Source organism: Cetorhinus maximus, chromosome 14, assembly GCF_964194155.1.
Source record: "Cetorhinus maximus chromosome 14, sCetMax3.hap1.1, whole genome shotgun sequence".
Taxonomy (NCBI): Eukaryota; Metazoa; Chordata; class Chondrichthyes; order Lamniformes; family Cetorhinidae; genus Cetorhinus; species Cetorhinus maximus.
Window position 1 is genome coordinate 58,175,686 of NC_135892.1, and position 16,238 is coordinate 58,191,923.

Here is a 16,238-nt window from a genome sequence, read left to right on the forward strand (position 1 = left end):
TGCTGGATTGGTGATGTTGCTGCCCATCCTCTATGGTGGCTTTTTACTCTGTATTGTCCCAATCCCGCCGCATTGGGAGTAGAGAATATCACTGCTGGCCTCCTCAGCATCCAAAAGGCGCTTGAGGGACGTGTCATTAAACCATGGGGCTGCAGTCTTCTTGCCTTTCAGGGCCATGTCTTCTTTGCAGCAATCCTGGCTGGAAGTGTGGGCGCGGCTGCACTTTAAATATGGCATGATGAAGCAGCGAGGTGATGGCGTGGCGGGCGAATGAGAGCCCGCCCGCCATCGAAATAGCATGTTCCCTGGGAATGCATAATTAATGTTGCAGGACTGGGACAAAACAGAGTGAAAAGCCACCATTGCAGCCGGCGGGTAAAATGTCGCTTCTCCCGCTCGCTACAGCACTTGGTGCAAATGTGGGATGATTCTGCCCTTTGAACAAGTATTTCGTGCCTGTCTTCACAGTAAAAAACACAAAAAGCATCCCAAGAATAGCAGAAAAGCAAGGGGCGAAAGGGAGGGAGGAATTTTAAACTATCACTGTCAATGGAGGAAAATACTAGGAAAACTAGTGGGACAAAAGGCTGACAAGTCCCCTGGACATGATGGTCTGGATCCTCGAGTCCTAGAAGAAGTCGTTGCAGAGATAGTGGATGCATTGATGGTAGTCTTCCAAAATTTCCCAGATTCTGGAAAGGTCCCAGCGGATTGGAAAACCGCAAATGTAACAACTCTATTTAATAAAGCAGAGAGATAGAAAACAGGAAACCAAGCAAATTTAGACCAGGTAAGAGCAGGTCTGAACCTTGTGGATTCATTTGGATGACCAGGGTATCCTTTTGGAGAGGTAAGGTACTCCTTTGGATATGGTCCTGGGATATCTTTGGGAGAGGTAAGCACCCTTTGGGAGAGGTATGGTACCCTTTTGGACAGGTCAGATGCCCTTTGTTATTGTTAAAATTAGACACAATTGCGTGGAAAAAGTGCATAATCTCATTGGAACTGTCCAAATTGTCAAAAAAACTGTCAAGCTGTCAAAGAACAGTCAAACTGTCAAAGAACAGTCAAACTGTAAAAGAACTGTCAAGCTGTCAATGAACTATCAAGCTGTCAATGAACTGTCAAGCTGTCAACGAACTGTCAAAGTTGTCAACGAACTGTCAAACTGTAAAAGAACAGTCAAACTGTCAAAGAACAGTCAAACTGTCAAAGAACTGTCAAGCTATCAAAGAACTGTCAAAGCTGTCAAAGAACTGTCAAAGCTGTCAAAGAACTGTCCAAAGCTGTCAAAGAACTGGCAAAGCTGTCAAAGAACTGGCAAAGCTGTTAAAGCTCTATCCAAGCTGAAAAGAACTGTTAAGCTGTCAAAGCACTTCCAAACTGTCCAAAAACTGTCAAAGCTGTCGAAGAACTGTCAAAACTCATTGGAACTGTCAATCTAATTGGAACTGTAAAAGATCATTGGAACTGTCAAAGATCATTGGAACTGTCAAAGCTGTCAAGGGCTTTTACTCTGATGGGCTTTAAATGTAAAAAAAGTGTGGAGTGTAAAAAGAAAATCAGTGCTTGATGTTTCACCCTGTCTGTTGACATAAGCCCAAGAACTATCATTATAGGATTTGTGTTGAATGGCTGATTTTACAACCTATCATTATCACAGTGGGGTGCCTGTTAAGTGACCAGGTTGACAGCTCCAAGTGGTTATTGAATAGAAATGTTTGCTTTTATATAGGATTAGTTGAAAGATTTTTTTTTATTAATGAGAGTGCTTTTTTAAAATAGTGACATCATCAATGGACAACTTTATTTTATGTCAGCATGGTTCCTGAGGTTTGCCCATGATGGATACCAAGTGAGTTGGCATGGAGGAAATAAGGGTAAAGGGTGGCGAATAGGGGGCATGGATTGGCACCAAGTTGGCACAGGGGTTATAAAGAGGTGATGACTGGGGGAGGCATGGATTGCTATAGGAGGCATGAGAACCCATAGGGGGTGGATTGAGGGGCACAGGGAGTATGAGGGGCCATAGGTGGTAGGCAGAGGGGTACAGGGTGCCATAAGATTAAGAGAGGCCATAGGGGTGGTATTAGGTGGCATCGGGAGTATAAGGGACCAGAGGGTGGCTTGGGGGTATGAAGGGCCATGGGCGTAGGTGGGGCCATTAGGTGGCATGGGTTAGCATGGATAGGGCATGGGGAATGTGGGGGGTGAGGGCTATGGGGGGTGAGGGCTATTTTTTGTTTTGTTAATTTCAACAAAGAGCCGGTGCATAGTGGCACGCCTTGTGCCCAGCCCGCCTCTGCACCCAGCAGCCTCCACACTTATTCCGTGAGTGGTGCGCTCGACTTCTCATCCAGCCCGCATCCCCCCACCCCACCAGGCTGAAAATATGACCTTCCTGGGTCAGGTTCACAGAGCTGGAAAATTTCTCTTTCTCCTCTCCCAACACCGGAGCAAAAGTATGGGCCCTAGAGTAATGTGTACAGTTTTGGTCTCCTTATTTAAAGAGGGATAGGCACACATTAGAAGCAGTTCAGAGGAGAATCGCTAGGCTGATTCCTGGGATGAAGGTTATGGGGAAAGGTTGAGCAGGTTGGGCCTATACTCAATGATGTTTTGAAGAATGAAAGGTGATCTTACTGAAACATAAGATTCTGAGGAGCTATACAGGGTAGATGTTGAGAGGATGTTTCCCCTTGTGGGGGAATATAGAACTAGGGGGCACAATTTAAAAATAAGGGGTCTTAAGAAGATCATAAGAAGATGAGAAGGAATTTCTTTTCTCACAGGGCAGTTTGGAATTCATCGAATATATCAGTTAGATGTTTTTAGATTTTTGATTGACAAGGAAGCTGAGGGTTTAGGGGGCAGGCATGAATGTGGAGTTAAGGCCACAATCAGATCAGCCATGATCAGTGGGCCAAATGGCCTACTCCTGCGCCTATTTCTTATGATCTTCTTACAACAGCAGATCAGAGGCTAGAAATTCTGTGGCAAGTAACTCATCCTCTGACTCCCCAAAGCTTGTGCACCATCTACAAGGTGCAAGTCAGGACTGTGGTAGAATACTCTCCACTTGCCTGAATGAGTGTGGCTCCAAAACCACTCAAGAAGCTAGACACCATTCAAGATAAAGTAGCTTGCTTGACTGGCACTCTATCCACCACCTGAAACATTTAGTCCCTCCACCACTGGCATACAGTGGCAGTACTATGTACCATCTACAAGATACACTGCAGCAAGGCTCCTTCAACAGCACCGCCCAAACCTATGACCACTACCACCCTGGATGGACAAGGGCAGCAGATACATGGGAACACCACCACCCCTCATGTTTCCCTCCAAGCCACACACCACTTGGACTATATTGTTGCTTCTTCATTGTTGCTGAGTGAAAAACCTGGAACTCCCTACCTAACAGTACTGTGGTAGTATCTACATGGATTGCAGCAATTCAAGAAGGTGGACCAATACCACCTTCACAAGAGCAATTAAGGATGGACAATAAATGCTTACCTTGCCAGCAATGCTCACATCCCATGAAGGAACAAAAATAGGAAGGCGTTGCCTGTCCATTTATTGGCTAATCTTTACTATTCTTGCATTGCATTAGCCTGACGTCACTGATGTCATGATACCCTATCTTCAGCAACTTCAGGCACACACAGGGGACAAACCTGTGTACCCCACTTCAGTTGACATGTGAGCTGTGCAGGAAGCAGCCAGTGGCACCCCCCACACTACAACTTTGCAGGTAGACCTGCATAGCACACTTGAAGCTCCCATAAAGTTTTTCTTTCTCTAACTGTAATTGAATAAAATAAAACTTTTTTAAAAAATTAACATTAGGCATTTAATAGTTATTGAGTTGAGAGCAATTTCCATTGACTTTTTTTCCTGAAAAATATTACTCATTGAACATACTGAAATAAAATAAGCAAAACATGGCATCTATGATGACATTCATTTCCAAACAAGGGAGAAAAAGATCAGTACTTACATGGCATTTTGTAAAATAGTCTTTCTCCAGCACCATCATTGACCTGTAGATATTTACTATCGACAGACCAGTCAATATGTGTAATAAAACTAGATGACTTGCTGCATTCTCCAACTTTCTTGTATCGCTGTGAAACTGCGTAGATGTCAACCAGCCCATCATTTGAACCTACAGCAAGGTAAGATCCATCTGGAGAATATTTCATTTCATGAATTACCTCCTTTCGGTCTTTAATGTGGACCACCTCTGTCATATCTCTGTGAACAATATGATAAAAGTAGTATAGTTATAGCACTTGACAGCTACAGTAGCATTTTTACACTAAAATAAAATATGTTCATTCAAATATTTTATATTTTATCTGTTCTGAATTAGTGGATTTTACTCAGATTGGCATTATAAATGTCCTTAGGTCTTGTGAAGAAAACAATCCGTATGGGTTCTTGCTTCTGATTATTATAATGTAATTTTTACATTTCTCCAATCGTAAAGTGTTCAAAATGAAAAACAAATACAATTCTATTTAATCTAAATACATTTAAAACAAAAATCTTACATTTGAGCATAATTCCTGTTTTAATTTTTTCATTATAAATTCCTTTGTCCACATTTATAATGAAAAGCGCCAAAATAAATTTGTCATACTTCAATTACGCCTTCCTGGCAAATGTAGTGCGGTAGTACTTTAGGTCTCCTAGCTGCCTTGGATATCCTTTGGGCTCTGCCTTATTATCTTCATCTTCCTGTCTTAGCCCTGGTTTGCACTGTCAACCAGCCAGTCCCTCCCTGCTCTTTTTTTCGTTTCACCTCCTTTCTTGTTCAACCTGCTCCTCAACATCACTGTTGCTTCTGTCTTTTCAGCTTAACCCCCATCTCAGAAAGACTATTGATTTTGTTGATGTTCTTTATGCCCAAATTAAAACATTCTAATTTTACTTTGCTGAGTGGATGGTCAAATGATGTTTCTGTGTATTACAGTATTTTAGTTCGTTTGCTTCTTAAAATGATTTGAATGAAGGACAGATGATGAATTTCAATAGGTTTTTAATTCAATATTTAAATATGTTATTCACATTTTAACTTATGAAAGTATATCAAGCCAAAGAGACATAGATAGGCAAAGTATATTTCATCATCCTAACTTATTTTTCAAATGATAAAAACATTGAATTTTCAAAGCTCCCAAGGCAAACAATTAGTTCTGATTACCAACACCAGTGTTTCATTGATAGAAAATATAAACATTCTAATTTGTGACAGATGTGAAAGAGAGACAGAACAGTTAGTCAGATGTCCAAGAACCAAATAAATTACATTTTTACATTAATCTCTTAGAAGCTTAGGGCTGCATTTTACATGTCCCCGCTGGACGTGTTTTCGGCAGGATGGCACATAAAATAGGGCGGTGCTCACCCTGCCACCTTCCCACCCACGCCCGAGCTCACCCCCATAATATGGGTGGATGGGTGCCAAAATTTGCTAGGGTCAATTCGGCCTATTACCAAAAGTGTTTGGTGTGGGTAATTGGATGGGAGTGGGCAGCCTGACTTTTTAAATAAATTCTTCAAAGGGCAGGAAGAAAGGCGGGGTTCGATCTTCAAGGGCAGTCCTTTGCAGATCGGCGGGAGTGGGGGGACCTCCCTAATATAGAACCCCCTTTCCTTCCTACCCATCTGCAGTCTTAAACTCACCAACCCCAACCTGCCCAAACCCTCCCTGGACCAAGACCCTGGGCATACCTGTTTCTGGAGATCCATTGCTCCTCCTCCTTGTTCCCCGTTGCAGTCCTGGCAGTGCCCACTAATATGCTGATGGAGCTGCTGGCCAATCAGAATGACTGGCTCTCCCAAGGGCGGAACTTCCTCTGCAGTGAGGGAGATAAGCCCCTCTCGGCCTTTGTTTAGCCTGCCCTCAGCGCAGGTCTGCTCCATGCTGACTTTACTCCTGGAGTGGGGGGGAGCAAACAAGCCGCCCGCCCTCCTGTATTATTCAGCCCTTACAAACCACCCAATTTCTGCTAAATTTCAGATTCCTCCTCCAAGGTTCTGCCTAATGTAGCTATGATCTACGCTGGTAATTCTGAACTCAGTAGATTGAACTCATTTGCACTGTGGGTCCTCTGTTGTTATACCTTCTGTTTCTAAATCAAACATGTTACCATGCATAAATAACTGGACTGTCAAAAAATCTGTAGCATAAGTAATTACCATCATCACAGTCTTACCACTAAGCATCCAGTATAGGAGTAAGGCAGGTGGCATCCTTTCCTGTTAAGTGCATGATGTTAACATTTGTTTACTTTTTTGTTATAGTTATACATTCCGTCTGGATGAGCTAGACATTTCAACAATCATAAATTATTGAGTGATTCATATTTCTGGAATTGAGAATGTTAAATCCTTAAAGATTAATATAATTCCTAATAATATTCCAATCCTAATAAATTCTGCAAATTAAATGTTGAAAATAGAATCATCCCACCGGTATCACCATCTGAATGAAAGCAAAATAAAAATGCAAACAGGATCACCGCAGATTCATATGTGCACTTCTAGCAAGTTTATCATAATGACTTCCATTTTTTATAGAGATTAAGGATGCAAAGTTAACAGCAACTTTTTCAATTTCTGATTTCTAACATTTATTTAGAAGCACATCTATTAGTATTGTGGCTTGTCAATCGGCTGACTTAGAACAAAAAGCATGGGCCCTTTAAATGTGAGTGTTCGCAATAACATCAAGATCACGTCTGTGGTTTATCCAAGCTGATATTAAAGGAACGGGGATGTTCCCAATTATATATGCTGATTACAGGTGTCGAGCTTTCACACAGCGTTGTGCTGAGTTACCCGTCGTTGCTTTTAACGGGAAACGTTCACAATGTCCGGAGGCCTCGATGTGCTGCAGATGAAGGAGGAGGATGTCCTCAAATTCCTTGCTGCTTCTTGGGCAGCACCAACCTGGACTTCCAGATGGAGCAATATGTCTACAAGAGGAAAAGTAATGGTATCTATATCATCAACCTGAAGACGACATGGGAGAAATTGCTGCTCGCTGCTCGTGCCATTGTCTCTATCGAGAACCCAGCTGACGTCTGCGTCATCTCCTCCAGACCATTTAGGCAGCGTGCTATCCTGAAGTTTGCTGCTGTTGCTGGTGCCAACCCCATTGCTGGAAGGTTTACCCCGGGTACGTTCACTAATCAGATCCAGGCTGCCTTCAGGGAGCCCCATCTGTTGGTGGTGACAGACCCTCGACAGGACCATCACCCCTTAACTGAAGCATCATATGTTAACTTCCCCACCATTGCCATGTGCAACACTGACTCGCCCCTGTGTTACGTGGATACCACAGTCCCATGCAACAAGGGTGCCCACTCCATTGGTCTGATGTGGTGAATGCTTGCCCAGCAAGTTCTGCGTATGCGTGGTACCATTAGTCGCGAACATCCATGGGAGGTGATGCCTGATCTGTACTTTTACAGGGATCCTGATGAGATTGAGAAGGAGGAACAAGCTGCTGCGGAGAAGGCTGCTGGTAAGGAGGAGTGCCAGGGAGAGTGGACTGCTCCCGTTGCAGAGTTCGTTCAACCTGAGTTTACCGACTGGTCTGAGGGGGTGCAGGTCCCTTCTGTGCCCATCCAGCAGTTTGCAGCTGCAATCGGTAAAAGGGGTGGAGGTGAGCACTGTCCGGAGGTATGGGGAGGTGGGAATGAGAGCAGGGGTAAACATTGTTGGGAGCAACACGAACATTACCATAGGTGAGGAGCTGTGAAGATTGTTGGGATGGGGGTGAACATTGTTGGGGGGGTGAGGTCGGGTAGGGTGAACCAGGAGGAGATTGAACATTGTCGAGGTGGAGGTGAACATTGTTGCTGTGGGTGCTGGAGTGCTTTAACACTCCAGTTGATTTACTTAGAGTTACGCTCCTGAGCAGACTTTATACCTGCTAGGAAAAGCTCTTAAGTAAATCCATGTAAAAACCAATGTAAATCCAGGACAACCTGCCTAAGTCCTTTTGTTCTGGCCATCTGATCCCATTATTGTAGGGAATTGCAGAGCGATCCGGGTAGCATAAAACAGCAAACTTTAAACTTCCTGCGTAAATACCACGCATGTGCGCCCATTGGGACTCCTCCATGTTCAGAGGCACATCAGGGACTTAAGTTGAGTGGTTCGCCTCCTCCCATATAGGATGATTTGGGCCTAAGTAATTAACAACATCATTAAACTTAACAATGCATTTGCTTTTTTGTACATGTAATTGTTTCAACAATATTTCCTTGTGAAACCCCCTCCTCAAATGTCTGCAACTTAAGTTCTCCTTCCCACAACTATCTATATGTTAGTTACTGGCTTCCCTTATTATAGAGGCTTTACCAAAGTGACTAGTTTCTGCCGTTCCCAGTTGCCAGATAAATTAGATCCAAAACTTCTAAATTAATGGCGAAAAGATTGGTGTTGCGAATGCCAGATAACTAACAGAAGTTAGAATCATAGATTTTTTTTTATTCATTCACGGGATGTGGGCTTCGCTAGCTGGGCCAGCATTTTTATTGTCTATCCCTAGTTGCCCTTGAGAAGGTGGTGGTGAGCTGCCTTCTTGAACCACTGCAGTACATGTGGTGTAGGTACAACCACAGTGCTGTTAGGGAGTTCCAGAATGGTTACAGCACAGAAGGAGGCCATTCAGTTTGTAAGATTTTAATAATACTACTAATTTTTAGGGTTCTATGTTAGTCTGAAGGAGAATTTATGGATTTTATCTTAACTACCTTTTAAACAATTCAGTCTGAATTTCTGCTTATGAGACAATTAACAGTTAAGGCAGTCTGGGAACAGGACAGCAGCTGCATGCGAGAAACTGGTCTTGATGACTTAAATGGCCTTAAAGGTGCCGAAAAGTGTGGGTTCAAGGGATTGTATTGGTTTTAATTACACTATGTGCAACTGAGGGCTTCTTTGTCAGCTTTAAAGAAATAAGCAATAGGTTTGAACTCAGCAGCTTAACTTAGTATGACATCTTATTTTTAAACAAAAAACATTTACAAAAAACAGGTTTTAGATTGCTAACCGACTTAATTGACTAACCATATCCACAGGACAGAACATCTATATTTTAAAAGAAAGACATTCCTTTCTTGACATTATGGTAGGAATTATTACTCTTAATTGTCTTGGTATCTGTGGCAATTGAGTAATATATTTATATGAATTATTTATGATAGGTTGTGTTATTCATAAGAGGATAAAATACTGTTTGTACAATTGCTCTGTATCTACAAGGATGTGTCATTTGTTCACAACAGAATGTACCTCCGGGGTACCAGGGAATAAGGGACGGACATTTGTCTTCAGTCTACATGACTCTAGTTAAGGAGGTGAGGTGACACCAGATGACTCTTGCCCTGAGCCAATGAGGTTAACTTGGACTGTTTCCTAATAAGGAAGAGAGGAACAGTCAGAAGATGAGTTAAGAGTTGGAAAATCAGAGTCTTCGTTGGCAGAGTTTTACCATGGCTTCTCTGGTATCATTCTTCAAAGACACAGTTCAACGTATTATCGCTTCAGAGACAGAAGGTAAGACAGACATGAGGGATAAGAACCTTCCATGTTGCCTTCACAGCTTTTGTTAAGCATATGTAACGTCTTGCTTAATAAATACTACTTGCTACATAAATGCTAGTTATTCGTACCTTGCTAGGTTAGGCACAACAGAGGACCTCACTGTTAAAAATTAAGTATTTGGAACTTAGATATTTTCAGTAAAAGATTTTTATAACTCAAAACACCTAAAACTTACAATAGCGTCAAAGTGGGGCCAGACATTGAGAAAGGCTAAAACCGAATGACTGGCTGTGAAATTGAGTGGAACCTAGATCTACTTAGTCTGATCAACTTTTTAGATTCAGGTAAGAGGAGCGCCGGGCATAGATCTGCTAGGGCAGTGAATAAGATGTCATTTAAAATATAAGGTAAAAGTTTGGACAGAAGCATAGGAGTAATGTCAGAGGAAAAGAGGAAATATTTAGGATTTTAACCTCATAGGAAAAGCTGAACAGTACGTGTAATGTTGACGGCATCAAAGTGTTACTGAGTGTATGTACTATCTGTTTCGACTTCGAGGTGAGAATTCTGTTCGAGGGCATTTTGGCATTAATTTAGAGCAGAGTAGCGCAAAAAGAGTTACAGGTCGACCAAAGTTTTAAACTGATCAATTTTGTAGCTGTAGCTATTTTTCGTGTACAAAGAATAACTAAAAGACTTGAAAGAAAATTTGGGATTAAAGAAAATGGTGAGGAGAAAGTAAGTTTGGAGACTTGCAGTAAGGTTAAAATGCTGTGTGAAAAGAGGAAAAAAAAGAAAAACTTGAGAGTAATTTTCTGTTTGTATATTTTATTGAAATGTAAAATCTTTTGCCTGTTTGAATGTGATGATTTTCAATGTGTGTCTGCAAGCCAGTATGAGCTTTGTGACTTTGGCTTTTCTTTTAAGTAGAAACGTCGAAGCCCCCCCCCCACCCCGGATTAAAAGGGAAGTGCAATTTTAAATACAGTAAATGCTCTAAGTTATTTATCCCTAGCTACGATCGCTGGCCACAATTACCGCTCGAATATACATTATGATCACATTTGGGAACTTAACTCTGAACACAATTCTCACAAAGAAAAAGGGAAATTTTTAAGATTAAATTATATACTTAGAATTTGAAAACAAACAGCTTGAGCTTGGAATAATCCTGGGTACTCTTAGTTTAAACTGTTAAAATGAAAGAGAATTTGGCAAAAATAAGGATCTCAAAGCTTGGAATTTGGAAGAGTAGTTTAAAGGTTTTCTTTGTTCTAGGAGAAAACCATGTGTTTCTTTGCTCTTGTTTTTTTTAAAGGAAGATGGTGACATCATTATGTCCATTTGAAAATTTTTGCTCCACCTCCCTTTCCAAACTAGCAGAGAGTTAACCCTTTATATATATCGGATATTATGAAATTTTAAGTTTCTAAATTGTCAGATATATCATAGGGACATAAGAACAGGAGAAGGCCATTCAGCCCGTCGAGCCTGCTCTGCCATTCAATTCGATCATGGCTGATCGAACACTTCAATGCCTTTTACCCACACTATCCCTCATAACCCTTTACAGTATTGTTAATCAGAAATCTATCCATCTCTACCTTAAACATGCTCAATGACTGAGCTTCCACGGCCCTCTAGGGTAGAGAATTCCAAAGATTCACAACCCTCTGAGTAAAGAAATTTCTCCTCACCTCGGTCCTAAGTGGCTTCCCCCTTTTACTTTGAAATTGTGTCCCTTGGTTAGAGACTCCCCAACCAGAGGAAACATCTTACCTGCATCTACCCTGTCAATTCCTTTAAGTATTTTGTAGATTTCAATGAGATCACCTCTCATTCTTTGAAACTCTAGAGAATACAGGCCCAGTTTGCCCAATCTTTCTTTGTAAGACAGTACCGCCATCCCAAGAACAACACTGGCAAACCTCCGTTGCACTCCCTCGATTGCACAAATATCGTTTCTGAGGTAAGGGGACTAAAACTGCACATAGTACTTCAGATGCAGTCTAACCAAGCTTCTATATAATTGAAGCAAGACTTCACTACTCCTGTACTCAGTGACTTGCAACAAAGGCTAACATTCCATTGGCCTCCCTAATTGCCTGCTGCACCTGCATGTTAGCCTTCAGTGACTTATGGACAAAGACACCTGGGCCCCTTTGTACATCTACACTTTCTAATCTCTTATAATTTAGGAAATACTCTGCACATTTGTGCCTTCTACCGAAGTGGATGACCTCACGTTTCCACATTATATTCCATCTGCCATGTTCTTGCCCACTCACTGTCCAAATCCTCCTGTAGCCGCTTTACATCTTCCTCACAACACACATTCCCACCTAGCTTTGTAGCATCCATAAACTTGGAAATGTTACATTTGGTCCCCACATCCAAATCATTGATATACATTGTGAACAGCTGGGGCCCAAGTACTGATCCTTGCGGTACCCTGCTAGTCACAGCCTGCCAATGTGAGAATGACCCGTTTATTCCTACTCTCTTCTTTTCTGCCTGTTAGCCAATCCTCAATCCATTCCAGCATTGCCTCCTATCCCATGTGCTTTTATTTTGCTAATTAACCTCCTGTGGGTAGCTTTATCAAAAGCCTTCTGAAAATCCAAGTATACCATGTCCATCAACTCTCCTTTATCAATTTTGTTAGTAACACCCTCAAAAAACTCCAACAAGTTCGTCAAACATGATTTCCCATTCGCAAATCCATGCTGACTATGCCCAGTCAGATCATGATTATCCAAGTATCCATTTATCACATCCTTTATCATAGATTCTAACATTTTCCATTCTACTGATGTAAGGCTAACAGGTCTGTAGTTCCCTGTTTTCTCTCTCACTCCCTTCTTAAATAGTGGGGTGACATTTGCTACTTTCCAATCTTCAGGAACCATTCCAGAATCTATAAAATTCTGGAAAATGAGCACTAATGCATCCATTATCTCTATATCAACCTCTTTCAACATTCTGGGATGCAGAATACCAGGTCTCGGGGACTTATCAACTTTCAGTCCCATTAATTTCTCCAATACAACCTTCATACTTATACTAATTTCCTTCAACTCCTCATTCTCCCTAGTTCCTTGCATCTCTAAATCTGGGAGATTTCCTGTATCTTCCTCAGTGAAAATAGACACAAAGTAATCATTTAGCTTCTCTGCCATTTCTCTATTCCCCATTATGAATTCTCCTGGCTCCTGCAATGGACCCACATTTGTCTTAGCCAAACGCTTTCTTTTCACATACCTATAGAAGCTTTTACAGTCCGTTTTTATGTTTTTTGCTAGATTGCATTCATATTCTATTCTCCCTTTCTTTACTAATTTCTTGGTCTTCCTTTGCTGTATTCCAAAAACCTCCCAATCCTCAGGTTTACTACCACTTCTGGCAACTTTATAAGTCTTTTCTTTTAATCTTATACAATCCTTAACTTCCTTTGTCAGCCATGGTTGGCTGACCTTTTTTTTGAGTTTTTGCACCTTGAAGGAATGTGTAGGTGCTGTAAGTTATGTAAGAGTTCTTTAAAGACTATCCAATGCCTATGTACAGTCAGTCATACCTTTTAATGTATTTTCCCAATCCATCTCAGAAATTTGTCCTTCATAATTTCCTTTAATCAATTTTAACACCCTTGCTTCAGAGTGAACTACCTCAATTTCAAACATAATGTAAAATTCTAACATATTGTGGTCACTCATCCCTTCTTTTACAGCAAGTTTATTAATTAGCCCTTTTTCATCACATAATACTAGGTCTAAAATAGCCTGTCCTCTCGTCAGCTTCTCAACATACTGCTCTGGAAAACCATCCCTAACACACTCCAGAAACTTGTCTTCCACAGCATTAGTGCTCAATTGGTTTAACCAGTCTATATGCAGATTGAAAGTCACCATGATCAATGCATTGCGCATGCTACATGCTTCTCTCATCTCCTGATTAATACCGTGCCCCATATTACCATTACTATTTGGTGGCCTATAAACAACTCTAATCAATGTCTGCTGCCCTTTGCTGTTTCTTAGCTCCACCCAAACAGATTCCACACATTGTTCTTCCGATCTGAGACCCTCCTTTATTAATGTACTGCCCCCAACCCTTATTATCAGCGCAACTCCACCTCCTTTCCCTTCTTGTCTGTCCTTCCTAAATGTTGAATATCCTTGAATATTCAGTTCCCAGTCTTGGTCACCATGCAGCCATGTTTCCGCAATGGCAATTACATCATGCCCATTTACCTCTATTTGTGCCTTTAGATCACCTACCTTATTGCGAATGCTGCACACATTCAGGTAGAGTACCCTTAACTTTGTCTTTTTGACATCATTCCACATTCACAGCATACTCAATGCTCTTTGGTATTTATCTTGAGTATATCTGGACCAAATTAATTCATTTGGCTCCAAGCCAATGGATCTTAATAAGTGGGCCACGTAATCACAGACAGCAAGCAACCCTAACAGCTTCAAGCATTTAAGAACATTTATCAAAGCATGATGATAATTTGGACTGAAGGCTTTGTCTTTTTAAAGAAAAGAGTTGGCCTTCACTCGTTCAGACCATTTATTATCATTTGTTATTATTTGCTATCTCTTGAGATAAAGTGTTGCTAATTAGTTGCAGTCAACTTCCATAATAACTGTAGACACTACTGTTTCTGATAAATCGATTTTAAAACCAAAGCCAACAAAGAAAAAGGAAACAATATGCAGTCAGAAATTGTTGAACTCAAACTTAATGTCCTTTAAGAATAACTGTGGGACGGGACTATTTCTGGGTCCTGATCGTGCACTTATTGGCAATGCTTCCTCAGGCATTATCTTCTGGGAGGCAGCATCTTAATTAGCCACCTCCACATCAACCATGCAATTAAAGATGGCGGGCGGGTTCCTGAAGCTGCAGGCCCAATCACAGGAAACCCCTCCAAAGGATGCTGTGGCCTGCTGATCCCTGTGCCTCCAGCTGGCGTAGAGAGGGGGAGCCTGAAAGAGTGAAATAGGCCTTCCAGGTATCCCAGTCAGCGGCTAGAAAGCCACTTCAGGGCACCTGCATTCTTTGGCCTTAGCAGGGGGCCATCTGCCACTGGGAAGATCCCAGTGGCACCTCAAACTGCCCACAATTGGGCACTTAGTTTTTCAAACTGACTACCCGCCACTGCTGAGCAAGTAGCCACTGCATTTGATGGCCCACATCTGGCAAGATCACCTGAAAACATCAATACGTTGGACCGCTGACCTGGTGACCTCATTCCTAAATTCCATCTCGGTCCTGCCTTCAAGTCTGTAACAGTGGTACTGGGAAGATTCCTCCCATTGAGTACAGGAGGCTGTAAATTTTCTAATTGAAAGATCAGGTGTTGCTTCTTGAACTTGTGCTGAGCTTCACTGGAACACTGCATAAGGCCAAGGACAGAGGGCAGCACAGGAACAAGGTGGAGAATGAAAATGACAGGCGACAGCTCGAAGTGACACTTGCAGACTGAACAGAGGTGTTCTGCAAAGCAGTCACCCAATCTGCATCAGTTTTCCCTATGTAGAGCAGACCACATTGTGAGCAGTGAACGCAGTATATTAAATTGAAAGAAGTACATGTAAATTGTTCGGGGCTTGGACTGTGAGGAGGGAGGAGATAAAAGGGCAAGTGTTACTGATTAAAGTCATGATTTTCAAGTGGGTGAACCCGTAATTGATATGGAAATGGGTTCTGTGTTCAATTGGAGCCTGTGGTGGGTGGGAATGGAAAGCAGATCGCACTAAGTGGGGAATAGATTTACACCCCGCACAGTCGCCATCACTGAGGCTCTTGGCTGTCTTAAAGGAAAAATCTGTTGATCGTGTCAAAGCCTGCCACAGCACTAGAAGGAAGTAAGATGTCACAGGAGAGCCGGTGGCCTGGCATCTGGGACAGGGCTGCCCCTCACTTCATCGATGCTGACCTGAATGTAATGTTGAAGGCTTTGAGGGAGAGGAGGGAGGTCCTTTTCCTGGAAGATAGTAGAAGGAGGCCATCAGGCAAAGCTAAAAAGGCGTGGATGCAGAAGGCTGCCACCTTCAGCGGCAGAAGTGTAAAGAGAAGAACCTGGATTCAGTGGCGTTAAGGTTCAATTTCAAACGTTCTGGTAAGGTGAGCGCAAATCCAAACCCCCGACAAGGTCTCAGGTCTTGCACTCTCCAGCAGACACACCATTTGATGAGTCTCAGGAAGTATGCTGCTCCTGAACTTTGGAGGGGTCTGTGTCTAGGTGCATGTGCTCCTCCATAGAGAGAATGTCCAACCTCTTGGAGAGCCATATGCGGCATCACTCAAGGGGGGTCTTGACGCTTCATGATGGACTAGTGCCAAATTGTTTACTTCTGAAGGTTGTCTCAGATGTCATATTTCCAAAATGCAAAGACATGTACCAATAATTTGTATGTGGCCATTATATTAGTTTTTGTGGTTAAGACATTGGAAAATTGATTTAATATGGTATTCTCCTGAGCAAAATAGAGGTATCATGAGAAATTATTTCAGGCACCCTTGACTGAGTGATCTGCATGATTATTCTGGCAGGTAGCATTGAAAGTAAGCACTGTCATTTTTACAAGCACAATTGATGCAAGTTTGCAATTTCAATTTTTCTTGTATAATTATAATTTTTTTAATTGAATTTTTTA

The 16,238-nt window shown here is 41.9% G+C and overlaps 1 protein-coding gene and 1 pseudogene across 1 annotated transcript in view; one reads left to right on the plus strand and one right to left on the minus strand.

The window, feature by feature from the left end:
* LOC144689682 (echinoderm microtubule-associated protein-like 6) overlaps positions 1 to 16,238 on the minus strand; it is a 693,547-nt gene that overhangs the window by 323,823 nt on the left and 353,486 nt on the right. The window contains exon 9 of the mRNA XM_078556972.1: positions 4,004 to 4,260. Coding sequence (XP_078413098.1) covers positions 4,004 to 4,260 — 257 coding nt within the window. The remainder of the gene's footprint in view (positions 1 to 4,003; positions 4,261 to 16,238) is intronic.
* Positions 6,828 to 7,545, plus strand: LOC144689681 (small ribosomal subunit protein uS2 pseudogene; annotated as a pseudogene).